At 48.1% G+C, this 25154-nt stretch overlaps 1 protein-coding gene across 2 annotated transcripts in view; it reads right to left on the bottom strand.

The window, feature by feature from the left end:
* Positions 1-25154, bottom strand: part of slc1a7a (solute carrier family 1 member 7a) — a 149050-nt gene that overhangs the window by 63802 nt on the left and 60094 nt on the right. For both annotated transcript variants that reach the window (XM_085982805.1, XM_085982804.1), the window contains exons 3-4: positions 22573-22788; positions 3361-3403 (exon numbers count right to left, since the gene is read on the bottom strand). In XM_085982805.1, the coding sequence (XP_085838931.1) occupies positions 3361-3403; positions 22573-22788 (259 nt within the window). The remainder of the gene's footprint in view (positions 1-3360; positions 3404-22572; positions 22789-25154) is intronic.

The following is a 25154-nucleotide window of genomic DNA, read 5'->3' as shown; positions in this document are numbered from 1 at the left end:
AATTTAGTCCCACACTCCAGCTTTTTCCCATAACCCTGCAAATTAATTCTCTTTGAGTGCCTGTCCAACTGCCTTTTGAAAGTTCCTATAGAATCTGCTTCCACCACCCTTTCAGGTAGCGCGTTCCAGATCTTAACAACCCTCTGTGTGAAAATAAAAATTCTCCTCATTTCCCCTCTAGTTCTTTGGCCAATTATTTTAAAACTATGACCTCTGGTTACTGACTCACTTGCCAGAGGAAAGTTTCTCCCTACATGCTCTATCAAAACCTCTGATAATTTTGAATACCTCTATTAGGTCTTCCCTTAACCTTTTCAGCGCTAAGGAGAATAATCCCAATTTCTCCAAATAACTTAAGTTCCTCATCCATGGTATCATCCTGGTAAACCTCCTCTGTACCCTCTCCAAGGTCTTGACATACTTCCTAAAGTGTGGTGCCCAGAATTGTACACAATACTCCAGCTGAGGCCTAACCAGTAATTTGAAAAGGTTTAGCATGACTTCCTTGTTTTTGTATTTGATGCCTCTAGTTACAAAGCCAAGTATATGCACCCCAGGTCCCTCTGCTCTTGTACCCCCATCAAAATAGTATTATTTAGATTATATTGCCTCTCCATGTCATTCCTCCCAAAGTGCATCACTTCACACTTATCCGCATTAAATTGCATTTGCCACGTGTCCGCCCATTTCACCAGTCTGTCTAGGTCACCTTACATACCTTTTCTCTATATCTTTACTGTGTTGAAATCAAGACTTATTGTGCCACTTCCTAGTCAAACTCATTCTTTGTCAAACTTCTCATCTCCCTCAATCTTACATTCCTTCAATAATTTACAGGCTTTTGAAACTTAAACATCGTATCACCTAACCATAAGAACATAAGAACATAAGAAATAGGAGCAGGAGTAGGCCAATCGGCCCCTCGAGCCTGCTCCGCCATTCAATAAGATCATGGCTGATCTGATCCTAACCGCCAATCCACTATCACAGAATCATCTCCTGAATCTAACAGAATTAGACACACGAAATAGGAGCAGGATCAGGCTACACGGCCCCTGGGCCCGCTCCGCTACCCACAGGGCCATGACCGATCCGAACCTAGACTCATGTCCAAGTTCCTGCCCGCTCCCCGTAACCCTTAATTCCCTTTACTTCTAGGAAACTGTCTATTTCTGTTTTAAATTTATGTAATGATGTAGCTTCTACAGCTTTTTGGGGCAGCATATTCCACGGACCTACCACCCTCTGAGTGAAGTAGTTCCTCCTCATCTCAGTTTTGAAAGAGCAGCCCCTTATTCTAAGACTATGCCCCTAGTTCTAGTTTCACCCATCATCGGGAACATCTTCCCCGCATCCACCCGATCCAACCCCTTCACAATCTTATATGTTTCAATAAGATCGCCTCTCATTCTTCTGAACTCCAATGAGTAGAGTCCCAATCTACTCAACCTCTCCTCATATGTCCATCCCCTCATCCCCGGGATTAACCGAGTGAACCTTCTTTGTACTGACTCGAGAGCAAGTATGTCCTTTCTTAAGTATGGACACCAAAACCGTACGCAGTATTCCAGGTGCGGTCTCACCAATACCTTGTACAACTGAAGCAATACCTCCCTATTTTTATATTCTATCCCCCTAGCAATGAAAGCCAACATTCCATTGGCCTTCTTAATCACTTGCTGCACCTGCATACTAACCTTTTGAGTTTCGTGCACCAGGACCCCCAGATCCCTTTGTACTTCAGTACTTTCCAGTTTCTTGCCATTAAGATAATAACTTGCTCTACGATTTTTCCTGCCAAAGTGCATAACCTCACACTTTCCAGTATTGTATTCCATCTGCCAAATCTCTGCCCACTTACTTAGCCTGTCGATGTCCCCTTGCAGGTTTTTTATGTCCTCCTCACTCACTACTTTCCCTCCCATCTTAGTATCATCTGCAAACTTTGATATGTTACACTCGGTCCCCTCCTCCAAATCGTTAATATAGATTGTAAAGAGTTGGGGACCCAGCACTGACCCCTGCGGAACACCACTAGTTACTGATTGCCAGTCTGAGAATGAACCATTTATCCCAACTCTCTGCCTTCTGTTAGATAGCCAATCCTCTATCCATGCCAGAATATTACCCCCAATCCCGTGATTTTTTATCTTAAGCAATAATCTTGTGTGGCACCTTGTCAAATGCCTTTTGGAAGTCTAAATACACTACGTCCACTGGTTCCCCTTCATCCACGCTTGTTTGAGATCCAACCTTCTCATCCTCTAATTGAATATGGAATTCAACCATGTTATGGTCACTCATTCCAAGGGGATCCTTTACTAGGACATTTTTAATTAATCCTGTCTTATTATTCCTTACCTCCACCCAAACTGTTTCATTATCCTGATCTTTTGACCCAATATCATTTCTCTGTATTACAGTGATTCCTTCCTTTATTAACATAGCAACCCCACCTCCCCTTCCTTCCTGCCTGTCCTTCCTGATCGTTAAATAACCTGGTATGTTTAATTCCCAGGCATTGTCACCCTGCAGCCATGTTTCTGTAATGGCCACAAGATCATACCCATCTGTAGTTATTTGTGCCATTAACTCGTCTATTTTGTTACGAATGCTATGTGCATTCAGATAGAGAACTTTCAAATATGTTTTGTGACACTTAGTTCCTGCTTTTGCCCTTTTTATTACTTTACCTTTTACTCCATACCTTCTGCCCCTTCCTGACACACACTGGTTTTTAATTTCCCCACTGCTACCTAAGTCTATGACCTTCTCTGTTGTCATTTTTATTATTTGCTCTCTAGGAACCTCCCCCCCACTAGTTAGTTTAAAGCCCTCTCTACAGCCCTAGTTATATGATCCGCCAGGACTCTAGTCCCAGCACTGGCCAAGTGAAGCCCGTCCCAACGGAACAGCTCCCTCCTGCCCCAGTACTGGTGCCAGTGTCCCAGGAAGCAAAACCCATTTCTCCCACACCAGTCTTTGAGCCACGCATTTAACTCTCTAATTTTATTTGTCCTAGCCAAATTCGCTCGTGGCTCAGGTAATAATATTACCCTTGTGGTTCTGCTTTTTAATTTGGCCCCTAGCTGCTCAAACTCCCTCAGCAGAACCTCCTTCCTTGTCCTATCTATGTCGTTGGTACCAACATGGACCACGACAACTGGATCCTCCCCCTCCCACTCCAAGTTTCTCTCCAGTCCAGAGGCTGCAGTATTGAAGTAACCAATACTTCACAATTTAAATAGTCTCCTTTCCTATCCTTTTCAGTATTGGTGGTATTCTGCATTACGAGCCTTGGCCCTTCACCTGGATTTCTCAAAAATAAACCATTAAATGCCATATAGGATATGGACTCACCTGTTGAAATGTAGCTTGAACTAGATTAGATGGGAACATGTTCCTTTAAGAGGGAAAAAGGAAAACATAAAATAAAGTTTCTCAGCATTAATATAACAATCAATAACAGCATGTTCTGTTAGAATTATAGTTTAAATAAAGAACAATTTATAGCTATGAATGATAACAAGGGAAACCAGGAGATAGAAGCTTCAATAGCCTAGAAATTCAGTTGCTTGCGCCAGCCGGTAGCGCCTTAGGAGGAGGAGATGTTGGGCGCTAGGCGGCTAGCGGCCGGGCGCAGCGCGATCTGCGCCTCTCCCCAACTTCACTAGAGATTTAGCGTCGGCGCAAAGTCTTTGCGCGCGTTCAGCTGCGCGCGCAGATCCTGACGCCATTTCATCGTGCAACGCCCTTTGTGCGCCCCAAACCGGAACTTCAGTGGCGCCGGCCTTCTTTGCGCCTGGCGCCCCCAGCGACTGGTAGAGGGGAACGGTTCCCAGTCGCTGTGGGGTGCGGGGGGCGCTATTTAAAGGGGACTCCTCCTGCATTATAAGTGACAGCCATTTTGTGCCAATCCTTCTGTGTGAGAGACAAAGGCAGAGAGCTTTCTGCTTTGACTCAGCGTTCGCACAGGTACTTCTGGCTTCAGGCCAGAGCTTTGCACTTGGATTTCACTTTCAGTGCCATAGCCTTGAGTCGCCACATATACTGTAAATGGGGGCTACAATGGGTGGAAATGTTGGCTTTCTGCATTGCATTCAAAGGGATCAGAGACGCCGTGAGAAAGTGCCAGTCATGGCCAGACGGAGAAGGGCCAACAGGTGTCGGCACAGGAGGCCTTACCCACCCAGGGTATACCGCCAGCAGTTCTCATATCTGAACATGTCTGAGGAGCAGTGTGTTCGGAGGCTGCGATTCAGAAGGGAGGTGGTCACTGAGATCTGCCACCTGCTTCGCAGAGATCTGCAGCCACAGCTGAGGAGCAGGACATCTCTGTCGGTGGCAGTGAAGGTGACGGTGGCTCTCAACTTCTATGCCACCGGCTCCTTCCAATCCACTACTGGGGACATTGCCAACATCTCCCAGTTTGCGGTACATTGCTGCATCCGACAGGTGAACAACGCTCTTTGTGATGATATATTCCATTCATCACTGCCTGTGACTGTGGTTGGTTTCAGGTTTCAGTTCCCTTACCTCAGTTCCGTCTCCTCACCATTGTATTGTATATTGTAATGTATTGTGTGTAGGGCTCCGCCCATACCTGGCCCCTATGTAAGCAAGCTCAGTCTGGCCTCATATCCAGTACTGCAGACCTCCAGATGGAAGATACCTCTCTCCACTGCGTGTTACCTTCTAAGTTAATAAAAGCCTTGTTTTGTTTCGCTAACATCGAGTCTCGGAATTATTGAGGCACATCAATTTTATTAACTTATTTTTCAACACAATGGATCAACTCCTAAAACCCGAACATTTGGATTTGGACCAGCACGCTTCGGACACTGGTTTATGTGTATGGAATTCTTCCTGGAGAATTCCGCAGCCGTCAAAGACGCTACGGACGCTGCGAGTATGAAACTCGGAATTCTGCGGAATTGGGTAAGCCACCGGGTTTACCCCCTCATCCAAGACGCCGACACGTACCTGGCCGCCTGCGACATCTTAAAGGCGCATTACCAGCAGCCTACGAATGAGGTGTATGCTAGGCATCTGCTCGCTACTCGCGCACAGCGACCTGGGGAATCGGTGGAGGAGTTCCTAGGCACCCTGAAAATGCTTGGCAAAGACTGCAAGTGCCAAGATGTAAAAGCCGCAGTGTACACTGACGAGCTTGTTCGCGATGCCTTTATCACAGGCCTCAGCTCCACTTACATCCGGCAGAGACTGCTGGAAAAAACGGGATTGGACCTGAAACAGGCTGCGGACATCGCGCGATCCCTGGATGTGGCCCAGAGAAACTCGGACGCCGACTCTTCAGCCCGCGCCGTCCACGCCGCCACGTGTGCACCAAGGGCGCCGCCATCTTGGAAGGCATCTTCCCCGCCCGGCAGCCCGACACCGGCGGGGCCCCGCTCTCCCCCCAGAAGCCCTACGACAGCCGCGACGCGTCGGGGACCCAACTGCTACTTCTGCGGGCAGCCAAAGCACACCAGAAACCTGTGCCCGGCGAAAGGCACCACCTGCTTTAAGTGCGGTAAGAAGGGGCACTTCGGGAAGGTGTGCAGAGGGAACCCCGCCGGAAAACCCGCCACCGCCGCGTGTGCGCCGTGGGAGCGGCCATCTTGGACGCAATCTTGCCCGACCTCGTGGGGTCCGCCATCTCATGAGCAGACAGCGTGGACGCCATCTTGTCTCGATCAGGGCCCTACAGCGGCATCGGTCACAGTGGACCAGACCAGGCCGCACCCGCTATCCAAATCAATGGTGGACATCGAGGTAAACGGGTGCCGGGTTAAATGTTTAATTGACAGTGGAAGCACGGAGAGTTTTATCCACCCTGAACTGGCACAACAACTCTCCCTAAAGGTGGTCCCTACTCAGGGTACCATCTCTATGGCTGATAAAACCCAGACATCGACCATTCTGGGTTACTGCACGGTACAATTGTCCGTTAACGGAACTGTATACGATAATTTTAAAGTATTAATCATGAAGAATCTATGTGCGAGCGTGATCTTGGGCCTGGATTTCCAGTGCAACCACCAAAGCATCACGCTCAAGTACGGTGGGTCCCAGCCGCCCCTCACAGTGTGCGGTCTGGCTACCCTGAAGGTAAAGCCGCCTTCGCTATTCGCGAACCTTACCCCTAACTGCCGGCCAATAGCGACCAAAAGCAGGAGGTACAGCTGGGAGGACAGGCGGTTTATCGCGACCGAGGTAGACAGGCTCCTGAAAGAGCACATTATTGAACGCAGCAACAGCCCATGGCGCGCCCAAGTGGTAGTGGTAAGGGGTAGCGAGAAGAAATGGATGGTGATCGACTATAGCCAAACGATCAACAGGTACACCCAACTAGACGCCTACCCGCTACCCCGCATATCAGAAATGGTGAACCAAATCGCCCAATACCGGGTGTTCTCCACCATCGACCTCAAGTCAGCGTACCACCAGCTCCCTATCAGACCAGAGGACCGCCCGTACACCGCCTTCGAGGCGAACGGACGCCTCTACCAATTCCTCAGAGTCCCCTTTGGGGTGACGAATGGGGTCTCGGTCTTCCAGAGGGAGATGGACCGCATGGTCGATGACCACCACTTGCAGGCAACCTTCCCCTACCTCGACAACGTCACCATCTGCGGTCACAAACAGCAGGATCACGACTCGAACCTCGAGAGGTTCCTGAAAACCGCACAAAAACTCAACCTCACCTACAACGAGGACAAGTGCGTTTTCAACACCACGCGTCTCTGCATACTAGGCAGCGTGGTGGAGAATGGGGAAATCGGACCAGACCCCGACCGATTGCGCCCCCTACGGGAGCTGCCCCTGCCCAACACTCCCAAAGCCCTGAAAAGGTGCCTGGGGTTATTTTCTTATTATTCCCGATGGGTCCCCAACTACTCCGACAAAGCCCGCCCCCTCTTGAAAGCATCCTCTTTTCCGCTCTCTGCTGAGGCCCACGCCGGCTTCAAAAGCATTAAGCAGGATATTGAGCGGGCCACGCTACAGGCAGTGGACGAGAACACTCCATTTCAAGTGGAAAGTGATGCGTCTGACTTTGCCTTGGCGGCCACCCTCAACCAGGCGGGGCGGCCCGTAGCTTTCTTCTCGAGGACCCTCCAAGGGCCCGAGATCAGACACTCCTCCGTAGAAAAGGAGGCCCAAGCCATCGTGGAGGCAGTGCGCCACTGGCGCCACTACCTAGCCGGCAAACGCTTCACCCTACTTACCGACCAGCGGTCGGTAGCGTTTATGTTCAATAATAAACAGAGGGGGAAGATTAAAAATGATAAGATTCTTAGGTGGCGGATCGAGCTCTCCACCTTCGAGTATGACATCATTTACCGGCCAGGGGCCCTTAACGAATCCCCTGACGCCCTCTCACGAGGGATGTGTGCCAGCGCCACCGGGGATCGGCTACAGACCCTCCACAACGACCTCTGCCACCCAGGGGTCACGCGGCTGTTCCACTTCATAAAGTCCCGTAACTTACCCTACTCGATTGAGGAAGTTCGGTCTCTGACCAGGAACTGCCGCACTTGCGCTGAGTGCAAGCCTCGGTTCTACCGCCCAGATAGAGCCCACTTAATCAAAGCTACACGGCCCTTTGAGCGGCTCAGCTTAGATTTCAAGGGCCCCCTCCCGTCAGTCGACCGCAATGTTTACTTCCTGAACATTGTGGAAGAATGCTCCCGTTTCCCATTCGCCTTCCCCTGCCCAGACATGACCAGCGCCACGGTCATTAAATGCCTCAACAGCCTGTTCGGTATGCCGAGCTACATCCATACGGATAGGGGGGCGTCCTTCATGAGTGAAGAGCTACGCCAGTACATGCTGTCCAGGGGGATCGCCACGAGCCGTACCACCAGCTACAACCCCCGGGGTAACGGTCAAGTGGAGCGAGAGAACGGGACAGTATGGAAAGCAGTCACTCTAGCTCTAAGGACCAAGGGCCTCCCTATCTCCCGCTGGCAGGAAGTCCTCTCAGATGTGCTCCATTCGATACGGTCGCTATTGTGTACTGCCACTAATGCCACGCCTCATGAACGAATGTTTGTCTTTCCCCGGAAATCCACCTCAGGCGTATCCATGCCGTCATGGCTCTCCACCCCGGGTCCGGTATTCGTGCGAAGGCATGTGAGGGGCCATAAGACGGACCCTCTCGTGGAGCCAGTGCACCTACTCCACGCCAACCCCCAATACGCGTATGTCCAGCACGCCGACGGAAGGGAGGACACCGTGTCCATAAAAGACGTCGCCCCAGCCGGTAACGACAACAACCACGGCAATAGCAACAACAACGATCACAGCAACTCTTACCCACCCAGTACTCTTTCATCACCCCCGGAAGAACATCGACCAACGGCACCCCCACCAACTACCCCTTCAACAACCCTGGCGGCACCCCCGGCAGAGACCCAGGAGGCCACCGGGGACACCCAGCCGACACCCGCGACATCACAACAGCCACGTCGGTCGCAGAGGACTATCAAACCCCCGAGCAGACTAAATCTATAGAAGGGGTGAATGTGATGAAATATTCCATTCATCACTGCCTGTGACTGTGGTTGGTTTCAGGTTTCAGTTCCCTTACCTCAGTTCCGTCTCCTCACCATTGTATTGTATATTGTAATGTATTGTGTGTAGGGCTCCGCCCATACCTGGCCCCTATGTAAGTAAGCTCAGTCTGGCCTCATATCCAGTACTGCAGACCTCCAGATGGAAGATACCTCTCCCCACTGCGTGTTACCTTCTAAGTTAATAAAAGCCTTGTTTTGTTCTGCTAACTTCGAGTCTCGGAATTATTGAGGCACATCAATTTTATTAACTTAGAACGTAACACGTAAGCGAGAGAGATGTCTTCCTTCTGGAGGCTGAGGCCAGACTGAGCCAGCCTACAAACGGGGCCAGGTATGGGCAGAGCCCTACACACAGCACATTCCAGCACATTCCAGTATACAATACAGCACATTCCAGTACACAATACAATGAGGAGTGGGGGAAGGGAAATGGCACTGAAACCGATCTCAGTCACAGGCAGTGATGATGATGAATATTTCATCACATTCACCCCTTCTATAGATTTAGTCTGTTCGGGGGTTTGATAGTCCTCTGCGACCGACGTGGCTGTTGCGGTGCCGCGGGTGTCGGCTGGGTGTCCCCGGTAGCCTCCTGGGTCTCTGCCGGGGGTGCCGCCAGGGTTGTTGAAGGGGTAGTTGGTGGGGGTGCCGTTGGTCGGTGTTCTTCCGGGGGTGATGAAAGAGTAGTGGGTGGGTAAGAGTTGCTGTGATCGTCGTTGCCGCTATTGCCGTGGTTGTTGTCGATGCCGGCTGGGGCGACGTCTTTTATGGACACGGTGTCCTCCCTTCCGTCGGCGTGCCGGACATATGCGTATTGGGGGTTGGCGTGGAGTAGGTGTACTGGCTCCACGAGAGGGTCCGTCTTGTGGCCCCTCACATGCCTTCGCACGAGTACCGGACCTGGGGTGGAGAGCCATGACGGCATGGATACGCCTGAGGTGGATTTCCGGGGAAAGACAAACATTCGTTCATGAGGCGTGGTATTAGTGGCCGTACACAATAGCGACCGTATCGAATGGAGCACATCCGAGAGGACACCCTGCCAGCGGAGATAGGGAGGCCCTTGGTCCTTAGAGCTAGAGTGACTGCTTTCCATACTGTCCCGTTCTCTCGCTCCACTTGGCCGTTACCCCGGGGGTTGTAGCTGGTGGTACGGCTCGTGGTGATCCCCCTGGACAGCATGTACTGGCGTAGCTCTTCACTCATGAAGGACGCCCCCCTATCCGTATGGATTTAGCTCGGCATACCGAACAGGCAGAACAGGCTGTTGAGGCATTTAATGACCGTGGCGCTGGTCATGTCTGGGCAGGGGAAGGCGAATGGGAACCGGGAGTATTCATCCACAATGTTCAGGAAGTAAACATTGCGGTCGACGGACGGGAGGGGGCCCTTGAAATCTAAGCTGAGCCGCTCAAAGGGCCGTGTAGCTTTGATTAAGTGGGCTCTATCTGGGCGGTAGAACCGAGGCTTGCACTCAGCGCAAGTGTGGCAGTTCCTGGTCAGGGACCGAACTTCCTCAATCGAGTAGGGTAAGTTACGGGACTTTATGAAGTGGAACAGCCGCGTGACCCCTGGGTGGCAGAGGTCGTTGTGGAGGGTCTGTAACCGATCCCCGGTGGCGCTGGCACACGTCCCTCGTGAGAGGGCGTCAGGGGATTCGTTAAGGGTCCCTGGCTGGTAAATGATGTCGTACTCGAAGGTGGAGAGCTCGATCCGCCACCTAAGAATCTTATCATTTTTAATCTTCCCCCTCTGTTTATTATTGAACATAAACGCTACCGACCGCTGGTCGGTAAGTAGGGTGAAGCGTTTGCCGGCTAGGTAGTGGCGCCAGTGGCGCACTGCCTCCACGATGGCTTGGGCCTCCTTTTCCACGGAGGAGTGTCTGATCTCGGGCCCTTGGAGGGTCCTCGAGAAGAAAGCTACGGGCCGCCCCGCCTGGTTGAGGGTGGCCGCCAAGGCGAAGTCAGGCGCATCACTTTCCACTTGAAATGGAGTGTTCTCGTCCACTGCCTGTAGCGTGGCCCGCTCAATATCCTGCTTAATGCTTTTGAAGGCGGCGTGGGCCTCAGCAGAGAGCGGGAAAGAGGATGCTTTCAAGAGGGGGCGGGCTTTGTCAGAGTAGTTGGGGACCCATTGGGAATAATAAGAAAATAACCCCAGGCACCTTTTCAGGGCTTTGGGAGTGTTGGGCAGGGGCAGCTCCCGTAGGGGGCGCAATCGGTCGGGGTCTGGTCCGATTTCCCCATTCTCCACCACGCTGCCTAGTATGCAGAGGCGCGTGGTGTTGTAAACGCACTTGTCCTCGTTGTAGGTGAGGTTGAGTTTTTGTGCGGTTTCCAGGAACCTCTCGAGGTTCGAGTCGTGATCCTGCTGATTGTGGCCGCAGATGGTGACGTTGTCGAGGTAGGGGAAGGTTGCCTGCAAGTGGTGGTCATCGACCATGCGGTCCATCTCCCTCTGGAAGACCGAGACCCCATTCGTCACCCCAAAGGGGACTCTGAGGAATTGGTAGAGGCATCCGTTCGCCTCGAAGGCGGTGTACGGGCGGTCCTCTGGTCTGATAGGGAGCTGGTGGTACGCTGACTTGAGGTCGATGGTGGAGAACACCCGGTATTGGGCGATTTGGTTCACCATTTCTGATATGCGGGGTAGCGGGTATGTGTCTAGTAGGGTGTACCTGTTGATCGTTTGACTATCGTCGATCACGATCCGTTTCTTCTCGCTACCCCTTACCACTACCACTTGGGCGCGCCACGGGCTGTTGCTGCGTTCAATAATGCGCTCTTTCAGGAGCCTGTCTACCTCGGTCGCGATAAACCGCCTGTCCTCCCAGCTGTACCTCCTGCTTTTGGTCGCTATTGGCCGGCAGTTAGGGGTAAGGTTCGCGAATAGCGAAGGCGGCTTTACCTTCAGGGTAGCCAGACCGCACACTGTGAGGGGCAGCTGAGACCCACCGTACTTGAGCGTGATGCTTTGGTGGTTGCACTGGAAATCCAGGCCCAAGATCACGCTCGCACATAGGTTCTTCATGATTAATACTTTAAAATTATCATATACCAGTTCCGTTAACGCACAATTGTACCGTGCAGTAACCCAGAATGGTCGATGTCTGGGTTTTGTCAGCCATAGAGATGGTACCCTGAGTAGGGACCACCTTTAGGGAGAGTTGTTGTGCCAGTTCTGGGTGGATAAAGCTCTCCGTGCTTCCACTGTCAATTAAGCATTTAACCCGGCACCCGTTTACCTCGATGTCCACCATTGATCTGGATAGCGGGTGCGGCCTGGTCTGGTCCACTGTGACCGATGCCACTGTAGGGCCCTGATCGATACAAGATGGCGTCCACGCTGTCTGCTCACAAGATGGCGGACCCCACGAGGTCGGGCAAGATGGCGTCCAAGATGGCCGCTCCCACGGCGCACACGCGGCGGTGGCGGGTTTTCCAGCGGTTGGTTTTCTGGCGGGGTTCCCTCTGCACACCTTCCCGAAGTGCCCCTTCTTACCGCACTTAAAGCAGGTGGTGCCTTTCGCCGGGCACAGGTTTCTGGTGTGCTTTGGCTGCCCGCAGAAGTAGCAGTTGGGTCCCTGACGTGTCGCGGCTGTCGTAGGGCTTCTGGGGGGAGAGCGGGGCCCAGCCGGTGTCGGGCTGTCGGGCGGGGAAGATGCCTTCCAAGATGGCGGCGCCCTCGGTGCACACGTGGCGGCGTGGACGGCGTGGGCTGAAGAGTAGGCGTCCGAGTTTCTCTGGGCCACATCCAGGGATCGCGCGGTGTCCGCAGCCTGTTTCAGGTCCAACCCCGTTTTTTCCAGCAGTCTTTGCCGGATGTAAGTGGAGCTGAGGCCTGTGATGAAGGCATCGCGAACAAGCTCGTCAGTGTACACTGCGGCTTTTACATCTCGGCACTTGCAGTCTTTGCCAAGCATTTTCAGGGTGCTTAGGAACTCCTCCACCGATTCCCCAGGTCGCTGTGCGCGGGTAGCGAGCAGGTGCCTAACATACACCTCATTTGTAGGCTGCTGGTAATGCGCCTTTAAGATGTCGCAGGCGGCCAGGTACGTCTCGGCGTCTTGGATGAGGGGGTAAACCCGGTGGCTTACCCAATTCCGCAGAATTCCGAGTCTCATCCTCGCAGCGTCCGTAGCGTCTTTGACGGCTGCGGAATTGTCCAGGAAGAATTCCATACACTCAAACCAGTGTCCGAAGCGTGCTGATGCGTCCGGAGCATGTTGATCCAAATCCAAACGTTCGGGTTTCAGGAGTTGATCCATAGTGTTGAAAAATAAGTTAATAAAATTGATGTGCCTCAATAATTCCGAGACTCGAAGTTAGCAGAACAAAACAAGGCTTTTATTAACTTAGAACGTAACACGTAAGCGAGAGAGATGTCTTCCTTCTGGAGGCTGAGGCCAGACTGAGCCAGCCTACAAACGGGGCCAGGTATGGGCGGAGCCCTACACACAGCACATTCCAGCACATTCCAGTATACAATACAGCACATTCCAGTACACAATACAGTGAGGTCTGGGGGAAGGGAAATGGCACTGAAACCGATCTCAGTCACAGGCAGTGATGATGATGAATATTTCATCACATCCTCCTCTTTTCTCTCCTAGCCTATTACATTGTCCCTCTCTTTGGGGGAAATTTTAATCTAAAAAGGGGGTGGGTTTAGAGTGTGGGGGTAGTGAAATTATTAAAAATCGGAATCCCGACCTGAACCCGCCTCCAACCCGCTCACTTCCTGTTTTAACGGAGGCGGGATGGGGCAGGCAGCCAACCTGGTGCCAGGAGGCGGGACATCAATTTAAATATTACAATGAGGCTGGAAACCTCTTCTTTAAACTCATTTTGTTTTTAAACTGTGGCTGGTCAGGTTTTACACACCTCATAAATCCCGGCAGTTACAGCAAGGCGAGGACTGCTACATCCCTGAGGTAAGTGCCTCTACACCAACCTCCTGGATCGAGGGTCTCTGCCTAACCCACCCTCTAGTGATCGGAGACATCCTCACGAGGCCTCCGATCGCCTTCCCAGACTGACCTCCCCCACGATCATCCTGAGGCCAACCAGGATCCTCCGGTGGCCGGCCCCGATCTTCTCTTCCCTCCTCCCAATCCACCAGAGGCCCTGATCTTCCTTCTCACCTCCCCACCGGAGGCCAGCACTGGCCCGCCCACGCGATCCCTCCCTCCCCCCTCTGTGCAGCCTAGTTCCGCAGGCCTACCTGCCCTCAGCCAGCCAGCCTCTCCATCTGGCTGGCTGCGGGTGGGAAACAGAGGCTTCAGATGCAAATCAGCGCTGTCATTAAAGTCGACAGTATTGTGTCTGTACCTTTCTACCTAGACACAATTAGGGCTCAGAACCCAGAGATTCAAACATGAGGCTACTTTATTCAAAAGGAAGGTTCTGGAGAGTACAGAACAAAGAGAACAAAAACCCAACCAAGAGAACAAACCCAACCATTTGAGGAGAACACATAATACATAACAGACAGGGCCTGCGGGAAACCATTTCTCCCGTGTTTCCCGCCCGCCACCAACTTGCCTTCCCCATGAAAATCCAGCCCTCTGTCTCTCTGATTTCTTTCATTCCCATTCTTTCATTCACCCTGTGCTTCCCTCTTTCTGTCATTCCTTCTCTTCATGTCTCATATCCTCTCTTCTTCTACCACCCATTCCCTCTGACAGTATTAGTAGCAGTAACTCTTTCTCTTATTAAACCTGGCATACTTTCCCCCAGGATTTCCTGACTTCTTATCTGCCACAGAGACCAGTAGCACTAAGGGTTTGTGCTTGTTGTGGTTGCAGCAGCGACACTCTTCATTTGCTCCTTTGCCAGGTTCTGGTTAATTGTTAAGAGCCGAGTTTACACGGCAGAATCCCACTGGATATGGTGATGCATTCTGGTTAATATTAGATGAATCAGAAAAGATTCCTCAAATATGTGAAAAAATAAACTAGGTTATCTTAAAGCAGGTCCATTTCAGATTACTTGTTATTTAAATCAAGCCATGACCTCGATGCTGGTTCCTGAACAACAGTTTCAATAGTCAAAAACATCTTCATATACTTGTCCCTTTTCCAGTAGCTATCATTGAAAGACGAAGGAATAAACAATTTTCACCTATGGTGAATGGAAAACATTTATAATACACGAACACCAACCCTCCCTCCCTCGTGCTTACGACCTATCCTGTTATTTATTATATGAATGTATTGACACTCCACAAATGTCTTCCGTTTCTCCAAATCCAGGTCTGATACATGCTTTGGTTGTACCCACCTATTATAGTTTCTGATCACCTGCCGCCTCCCACCCCCGACCCCACTTCCCCAAAATAGCACTTTTTGATCAAATGTTGCTCTTTAGACATCTGGAGAAACCACATAGGCCCAGATTTTCTGGGGCTTATGACCACGTACACTGTGCCCTGCAAGTTCCGGGTTTCTGTATGTGATGCGCATGTGCGAAAAGCCAGAAGCTGCGATGCGTCATAGAAACATAGAAAAATAGGAGCAGGAGTAGGCCATTCGGCCCTTCAAGCCTGCTCCACCATTCAACATGATCATGGCTGATCCTCTATCACAATACCATATTCCCGCTCTCTCCCCATACCCCTTGATGCCTTTTGTGTCTAGAAATCTATCTATCTCCTTCTTAAATATATTCAGTGACCTGGCCTCCATAGCCTTCTGTGGTAGAGAATTCCACAGGTTCACCACCCTCTGAGTGAAGAAATTTCTCCTCATCTCAGTCCTAAATGTCCTACCCCATATCCTGAGACTGTGACCCCTCGTTCTAGACCCCCCAGCCAGGGGAAACATCCTCCCTGCATCCAGCCTGTCTAGCCCTGTCAGAATTTTATATGTTTCAATGAGTTCCCCTCTCATTCTTCTAAACTCTAGTGAATACAGGCCTAGTCGACCTAATCTCTCCTCATACGGCAGTCCTGCCATCCCAGGAATCAGTCTGGTGAACCTTCGCTGCACTCCCTCTATGGCAAGTATATCCTTTCTTAGGTAAGGAGACCAAAACTGCACACAATACTCCAGGTGTGTCAAGTTTCAGCTTGGCAGATTGTATGAATCCGAAGGAAATGAATATTCGCTGGCACAGGGCTAGGTTATTTGCCCAACTACTGTCCAGCGAATGCCCATGAAACTCTTATGCCTGGTAAAAGCAGGTTTAAGGCTTTCTTTCACCAGTGTAAGGGTGAAAATAAATAGTAAAATAATTTTAAAAAAATCATTTAAACATTCAAAGTCCTTTAAAATTAGTTTAGGTTATTTTTGGCCCCTTTAAAAATTAAATTTTTGTTTTAAATATTTAATTAAATTGTATTTTAATTAATTTTAAACATGTGATGGTTTAATCTGGTGGATAGCTAATGCAATACCTATATCTAAGAAGGGAGATAGAATATGTCCAGGGAATTATAGACCAGTCAGCTCAACATCGGTGGTAGGAAAAATAATGGAATCTCTACTAAAGGAGAAAATAGAAGAACATCTAGAAACAAAAAGTATAATAATGAATAGTCAGCATGGATTTCAAAAGGAAAAGTTTTGAATAGGTAACAGAGAGAGTAGGCAATGGTAATGCAGAAGATGTAATTTATCTGGATTTTCAAAAGGCCTTTGATAAGGTACCCCATAATAGACTAATGAATAAGGTCAGGGGACAAGTAGCAGAATGGATTGCTAGCTGGCTTCAAGACAGAAAGCAGAGAGTGAGAGTAAAGGGTAGCTATTCACAGTGGCAAAAGGTGGGTAGTGTTGTTCCACAAGGATCAGTGCTGGGATCACTGCTGTTCACAATTTACATTAACGATTTAGACTTTGGAATCAAAAACACAATTTCTAAATTGCTAATGATACCAAATTTGGGGGGGGGGGGAATTCAATACTGAGGAGGACTGCAAAAAATTACAGGAGGACATTAATAAACTTGCAGAATGGGCAAATAATTGGCAAATGAAGTTCAACACAGACAGATGTGAGGCAAGTACGGATTTTACTTGCGGTTTAGAGGAATTCACCCGCGGGAAGCCTCCGACCACAATTTCAGGTACATTACCTCTCAGTCTGAACACTGGACCTGAGATTTCCTGCACAGGGGTTTCTCCAACTAGGTCAATTTCTGGAGCCATTCTCGACCAATTTAGGGTTGGCATAAATTCTCACCTTGTGTCACACGAATGACTACACCTTCAAGGTCAAAAATGTTTGGAGGTAAAATACAGCCACCAATCTCCATGACAGCAGATGGGAAAATCTTGGCTGTTTCAAATCACAAGCTAGAAAGTAAATTCTCATAGCAAACTCATTACTGGCAATAAAGTGCAATAACTAAGCACTGAATATTATAAGAACACTCATTTATTAATCCTTCCCCCAGAAAAGAACCAACTTAAAAGGATCATTTTGCAAAGAGTTGGGGGAAAAATTCAGTTGCTTTGCGCCTCCCGTTAGTGCTCTAAGCAACTCGGCGCCGCCAACGCCTCCCGCAAAATTCAGCGGGAGGTTAGCAGTGGCGCTAACCATTAGCACCCCCCGGCGCTGTGCTGCCAGCGATGACGTCATCGCCATGCGCAGCGCCCCGGCCGTGATCTTTGGTAGCGCCCCCTGACTTTCCGCTGGACACTATGTCCGACGGGGTCAGGGGGCCTACCTGCGGCCGGGGTGATGCTATTTAAAGGTGAGGTGCTGGGCGGCCATTTTCCTTGCTGGTCACCTGCCAGCACCTGCCTCCGCTGCCGTCCCCGGCCTCCTTACCCGCCACCACCCCGCCCCCGCGGAGTGCCGGCTGCGCTCCATGAGCCCGGCACTTCTCTTGAGTGCCAGGCTCTTTTGCCAGCACTCCCGATCCTCGGAGTCCCAGCTGGGCCACGGGTCGCGCTGCGCAAGGTCCCTCCCCTTTAAGAAGGGGTGGAAGGCCTGCAATACCGCGGCATGACGTACCGCAACGCGTGGCACTGCGGCACACAGCGCTGCGAAATTCCCTCGCAGCGCCCGAAGAGGGAGGCGGGGTGCTTCCAGTAGCATTCTGCTTCCCTCTTGGGGCACTACCAGTCAATTTCGGTCGCGGGGGTGCTAATTTTCCCTGGCGAAGTTAACGCCCCATAGGGGGCGCGACTCAATTTTTTGCCCTTTATGTTACAAACATTTTGTGCAACATTGGTGAAATCAGAAAGCCCGTATTTCAGATAAAAATATTATAAATAACATTGTAAATTTATTTATAAAGCTACTTAATACAACATTAATATTTGGGATTGGGAGGGGGCTGGTTAAGAAGCAGATCAAGTCTATTTCCTAAAAATATACATACAAAAAAGGAAAATGTTATTTTTCCAGAGGTGAGAACTAAGTTTAGGATCGCCATCTTCTTTACTGTTATTGTCAGTTGAGAAGGCAATTAGTTCTTAATACACACTCCATAGTAAATAGCTAATATATTACAATTCATGAAAAGCATATTAGTGAGGTCAGAAGGGGAGGAACACTACTTGTTTTGTCAAGTTCAGCTTCTTTCTGCACTTCTGTGTCAGGACTGAGTACATGGGCAAGACAGGCAAACAAAGCATTCAAAGACCACACAGAGGAGTCACACACAGCTTGCAAGTTTCTGGTTGGCCATCCCTGAAATAATGCAATGCCCCTTGATTTGAATGCAGTAGGGATGCAGGGAACAGGTAGAATGTATGATTTGGTCTACTTAGGGCTTGGGAGGAATGAGGGAGAAAAGCTCAGAGCAGCAATGACCGCAGTATCACCAAGGTAGCAAAAGACAAGAAATATTGTGACAGGGACGTTGCAGGCTAGAAGTGAGAGAAGCATCACCCATCAAATAACAAGGCCCTTTTTGCATTCTGTCCACAAGTGCAGGTGAGATGCTAGAAGAACCTCCCAGTTATGGGATATCATCTCATGTGACAATTAAGTTGGGAACAGAACAATTTGAACACGAATGGCAGCAAGAAGGTGCATCAGGAGATTTTAAACAGTAAACAGTCACATGTGGAGAGAGACACACAGGCTGTGAGATTCTCAGCAGCTCAGCTCTGCTCGGTGCTGTGTGAACGGGCTGCTCCACACCCCGGCTGCTCGCGGGGAATGCCAGTGCGGAGGGCCCAGTGCAGAAGGTCCAGGGTGGAAGACCCAGAGGAGAGTGTCCTAGGCGGGAAGCCCAGCACGGAGGACCCTAGGCGGGGGGGCCCAGGGCGGTGCGGCTGGTTGGCAGAAGCGGAGTCGGGTGATGCTGTGGGTGAGCATGCTGTACGGTTTCTAAGGTTGAAGAACGGTCTCGGGTGCGAATGAGTTCCAGCGGCCCCGTCTGGTGGCAGCTGTGAGGCTTTGTTTCGGTGATGGGATTGGGTTTGTGCGCCGCCATCCTGGTGGAGGAAAGACAGACTGTTTCCATCTGTAGCATGGCGCATGAGCGGTCATAAGATGGGAAAAGAGAACGGAATAAAAATGGGAAAAAAAGGAAGATAAAAGACAAAACAAAGTAATATCGGCAAGGAATAATGAGTATTTTGATGGTTGGGTCCTGGGAGCGATAACAGCAAGTAGAAGAAAATTTGAGTATTCGGTCTTTTTACGGGATTTGAGAAAGTGATTGGCTTCTTTTCCGTGGAAAAGCTGAGGACCGTGGACAAGGATTGTGACATTACATGGTTAGACAACATCAAGTGAAAATGAGGAGTTATTAGATTGCCAATAGGACTGGCGCAGAACTGGTATTCACTTGTTTTGTTGAAGAAGTTTCTGGTTTTCTGGTTGAAAGCAGTCTACTTGAAGCTTTAATTGATTTCTGATAAGGCTATGGGACTTTGTACATTGTGGTGTTAATTAGTGTCTATGTGGAATTTACTTTGAGATTATTGCCTAGTAAATGATATGTTTTACAAAAGGGAGAAAAATAAGTTAACAGGGGAAAGTTAAAAGGAAGGGGAAAAAAAGATAAAATAAATTATATTGGTAAGAAATCTGAGTACTTCGAACGCTTGAGTGAACGCACGCCGCAGACACAAATGATACGCACGCACGCATGCACGCACAATGGAACTTACGCTCGAGTGAACGAATGAACGAACGAGCGCGCGCATGCTCGCACGTAGACACAAATGACACGCATGCACGCACAATGGAACTTATGCTCGAGTGAACGAACGAACAAACGGACGATTGAATGATTGAATGGGTAAACGATGCCAGTAGGACTGGCGTGATACGTTTTTTTTTTCTGGGTTTATTGAAATAGTGGTAGTTTGTACTGTAAATATTATTGACTTATTTGTAAAAATTTATCATTGCATTTATATTGTTAACCATAACGCTGTTTTTTAAGGCTTTATTCTTTTCTTATTGTGGTCAATGGATGTAATGGATTTACTTTATAATTGATGAGTTGTATAAGTACCGTTGTACTTAAATAAAGAATAAAAAAAGGTGCATCAGTGGAGGTGGTCACAGTTTGCCAGCTCATTGCATGCACTCCAGTTTTTTTAAGCAAAGGCAAATATTGACCTGGAATGGCATTTAAATCACATTCACTCTATAAATGGAGAGAATTATTTGACAGCATGAGCTCATACTCCAAACAAAAGTTTAAGTAAATTCATCTGTACAGTCTGCACAAACAAATTTACCATGAATGGGCAACAGATGTGGATTTTCAACTGTAGTATAATTGGGTCATTAAACATGTTAAATACTGCGTGGGAGAAAGAAATGTCAGCAAGCCACTATGGACCAGCCATTAAAATATACCTATTTGGCTGATTAACTGACCATTTAAATGTAACCTTCCTTCAGCTGGGAATAGTTATCACACCTCTGTTCAGTTTATACTGTGCTTTTCTTTTAAAACTCCTTTTTTGAATGTTAGTTCTCACACAAGTATTAGAATTAAATTCATATTCGTTTTATGAACTGGTATCCGGTTTTCATGTTCATATCCAAATGAGGCTGTTCAAGCTAAGGAAAAGAACGCTATTTCATTTTGGATACAAAGTCAGCAGAAGATAGGTTGAGCAGGACCAGAAACAGAGTAACGTTCATCCTAGTCTGCCCCCAAAAATGTAAGGCAACGTTAACCTCAGAACAGCATACAAAAATATATTATCAAACCAGACATTCTATGGTCTCGCCTGAGTGGGACTGCCAGTTTGTGCTGCATCTCGGGCAGTTTTGAACCCATGCTGATTAAGAGCCAGGTTAAGACTACTGCAGCTCATTTTGCATAGAGCCTTTATAGCCAGTGGAGAAATCAAACATTCATCCCATCAGTCCAGACTGGATTTAAACCCCAAACCCAGAGATAAAAGAGTAGATGTTAGTTGGTTGCAATAGCCAGCTTTGTAAATCGCTAATCTAGTTGGGAAACATACCAAAGATTGACCGAGGAATGTCAGAGACAACTCTGCCAATCTTTGAAAATAAAACTGCCAATTAGCTCCAAAAGCTAGTTTTTCAGCCAACTGCAGGCAAAGATTTAAAGTTGCTCTCTCCTCTAAAATGGACAACAGGTGTAGGGAGACTGGCGAAACAGAGCGAGTAAAATATTATTTAAAATAAACGGGAAGAAAAGTTTGAAATAGGTAGAATGAGTTATATTACTGAGAATGTCTAGAAGTTAAAATTTAAAAAAGGACTGCAAGAAATGAAGAAAAAAATGAAGAAAAAAGGTTAGTGTGAAAAACATGGGTAGGATTTAAATGTTTTTATTTGCATTGCATTGAAGATTGTTTTGAGTTATTTTAGTAGTTTGTAATATATAGAGCTATTTCTGTTTGAGCAACTTTATTACAATAATATGGTTGTTTCAGCATCACACTGCTTAAGCTGAAAATTTACTAAATAAGCCAGCATTTTAGTGGTTAACTAAAACTATTCCTCGTTAGACCTAATTTAGATAATTAGAAAATAATCATTCAACTTGAATTAGAAGAGAAGAGAACATTTAAACAAACACCAAATAAATGCTTGCTGACTTAAATTAAATTAAATTATATATTAGGCTTCTAAAAAAAGTTACTTCAAATAAGCTTAAAAGGGGCGGCTGAGAAATATCTGCAAGATTTCTGTAAAAGAACAGTGCATTTTCACACTTAACACAAAGTGTTAACAAATGGCATGAGGCAAGTAAATAGGGATTAATTCAGACATTCAATTCTTCTGTCTTTCCCCCCCCCCACCCCAACTCTCACAAACTTTAATCAAAAACATAGGACCCAATATTCAAAAGATTTATTATCTTGGTCTATTGCCACATCCCAACCAACACCTCGGCTGAAACCAGTTAGCTCAGTATAGGCCAGGAATCAAGAATGGGGCCTTCTTGGTCCATATGACTCAGTGCCACAACATACAGTGCAGATACCCACTGCAGTCCAAGAGCCTTTACCAACATTTCTTCTCCAAGGGTAGGATTGCTATAGCACAGTTACTCACTGCAGTACCAGAGCTTTTACCAACATTTCTTCTCCAAGGGTAGGATTGCTACAGCAGTTACCCACTGCAGTCCTAGAGCCTTTACCAACATTTCTTCTCCAAGGGTAGGATTGCCACAGCAGTTATCCACTGCAGTCCTAGAGCCTTTACATTTACCAACATTTCTTCTCCAAGGGAAGGGCTGCTGCTGCACCATTCAGTGGACAAGATTAGATTTCACAGGCGAGGCATAAGATAACTTGATTGAATGTCACATAACAGGTTGGGTTCCACTTAAATTAATAAGTCATATAATGTTATTCTGACAGTGCCGCCTGCAGGGGCAATACCATTAGAATATTACAACCACACACCATTTTTAATATAAGAGATTGTTATGTATTACAGTAATAAAACTGACATTCCTGTTGCATCATATTAGATGATTGTTCAGCCTCACAATGTGTGAAGTAAATTGTATTTAAAAATAGCCATCTGAATTCCCTGGAGATGCTGTAATTCTGACACTGAACAAAGGTCAATACTTGCACGTACCGTATCAGATCCAACAACGCATCAGCAGAGCTCATAATTGGCTTTCCACTGTCCTCGGTGTTCTCCTTCTGGGCCGCACCACCAGGATGGATGATGGAGACCATAATAATTCCAATAACGACAGCTACAAAAGTGGTCCAGAGGTAGTAGGCTATTGTGATGAGACCCAACCGACTTGAAGCTTTTGCATCCAAAGCCGCCAGCCCAGACATCAAACTGAAAGACAAATACTTGAATAGTGCAAGATTTTTCTGAGCGTGCTTGCCTGTACATTACTTGCTTCATTCTTTTCCCTCCTGTTCTGAAGTGGCTCATACTGGGGATAGCTCCACAGGTGCTTTGATCGTATGATCGTTCTTCCTTTGAATCAAGCACGAGGCAACTGAAACAGGATTGATTTTTCCCCCTCCCTAATCCTAGGATGCTGATGCCAATTGTCATGCTCCTCCTATTATCCTCAGCCTTCTCCCTTCCCATTGAGGACAAACGCATCCTCCTTCTCCTTCCCAACCCCCACCCCCACGCTCACAGAGGAGACATTTGCCCTTCTCTTTTTCTATCCTCCCTGCCACTGTGCTATCATCCTATGAATTGAGCTGGTTACTTATCTGGCTTTGTGTCCCAACATCGACTGAAAAAGAAATTTTAAATATATTTCGCCCTTGTAACAGCTGCAAAATTTTCTTCCAATCTAAGCAGCCACCCTAATGTAAGTGGCTATATCTCTTTAAATTTTAGCCCTGTAAGGACTGCTGATGTATTGTTTTCTGCTCCCCTTCCACTCCTTTGACAAGCTCCCAATACTGGGCTCAACATAGGCTGGGCGTTCACTATGCATGATGAATTAGGGCCAGTCCTAGAAAAATTGGCGCGTGTTAAGCTCACTGTGCTCTGGTCCAAATACTTTAGCATTGGGGATTGGGAAATTAACACTTGCATCTCTACCAATGTTGAATGTTGCACTGCAATGCAGCCGAATTAAGAAATCTTCCTCTTTTGTACATGTACAGAATAGTTTACAATTTGATTTTCTTCCCTGCCTTTGATACAGACTCGACATGCTCAGAGTAGTACTGAGCCATACCGATTAAAAAGGTAACCGGTTCAAATTTCTGGTGTAGCCAAGTAGGCTGACCCCAGCAAAGATGGTGCTTAAGTCCTATAACTGAACGTAGTCCCCTTGGACTTGGAAGGGACTGGGGGGGGAAGTTGGCTAAAGTTCCTGCTCCCAATTGCTTTACCCCGTTTGAAAGTTCACATCTGTAGATATCATGGGAGGAGCAGGATCAAGCTCGACTCAGATACTTGTGTAGTTTATCAATGTTCAATGTGTGGTGAAAAATGCCTATTTGGATGAGGTACTGGAAGCTGCCTTTGCTTGTGAAACTGCAGGATTTAGCAAGAGTACATGTCTTCGGGGGTGGGGGGAAGAAAGGAGAACAATGGGAAGGGAAGAGGAAGGATTTTTTAAAAAGACATGACATGTCACTTTTATTAGTAAGACCAAGATTTTCTGGGGGGTCAGCAGGCGCGATCAGTGGCGGATCGGGTGGGAAAGTGTTTTTTTTCCCCAACGGGCCGGGACCCCGCTGTGAACCCGCCGCCATGTGCCTTTCCCCGATGTCGTGTCTGTCAGCGCTGAGCAGACCCGACACGCAGCGGCGGGGGACCCAATTCAGGTCATTATGACCTTGTTTAGAGATCATTAAGAATACATTTGAGCTCACCTTTTGATTTTCCGTGCTCGCCCATGGGGTTCTTGCTGCGGGGACCACGTCTGTTAAGCTGAGGCGAGAGGTGAATGGCCATTGAATCAGCTGATTATTTGACAGCTTGAAATGTGCTATAAAAACTCCCACCTCACAGCTGTTGACTTTCCAAGCTCAGAAGCTGTTGCTTACTGCATTTGGAAGACAAATTGAGCAGGTTGCAAGTGTTTGGAGCAAACTCTCTTATCAGTGCCATCTCATTGGAACAAACTCTCTCACCACTGACAGATTGCTTATGTCATTTATTCCATCAGCATGGGTACAGTTTATACTCTCTCACCTTGGTCCTCAGAATCCCACCACGATCAGCCCCAACACCAGCAGCACCAACAACAACACCAACCTTCTCCGCAATCAACTAATGCTGCACAGGACAGAGGGCATCAGCACCCGACCACATTGCTGCCCGGGACACCAGGAATGGGCTCACCATGGCACTTGATGCTGTACACCCTGGCTGCCACATGATGAGCTACACCAGAAAGCATCCCTACAATGCCCAAGCCATTCCTTTCACACTCATCACCATTGCAGGGGTGTACCGTTATGTCTCACCATTCACTGCAACTCACTAAGCCACTTCCAAAGGTGCACACGAATCTGTCCAAGAACGCAAAGTGTTGAAAATAAAGATTTCAATGTTTGACACCACATTAACAGAAACTTTACATGAATATTGGATAAAACACCCAAGTACCTACCCTTGTGTGTTGTTAGTTGGTATGATTGCACTTAAAAACGAATAGTAAGATTGGGCAGAATTAACATGGATTTATGAAAAGGAAATCCTGTTTGACAAACCTATTGGAGTTC

The sequence above is a fragment of the Somniosus microcephalus genome, chromosome 3, assembly GCF_052327205.1.
Source record: "Somniosus microcephalus isolate GS21.2 chromosome 3, FLI_Smic_1.0, whole genome shotgun sequence".
Taxonomy (NCBI): domain Eukaryota; kingdom Metazoa; phylum Chordata; class Chondrichthyes; order Squaliformes; family Somniosidae; genus Somniosus; species Somniosus microcephalus.
Note: the sequence above shows the minus strand (reverse complement) of the source record. Positions and strands in the feature narration are given on the sequence as shown.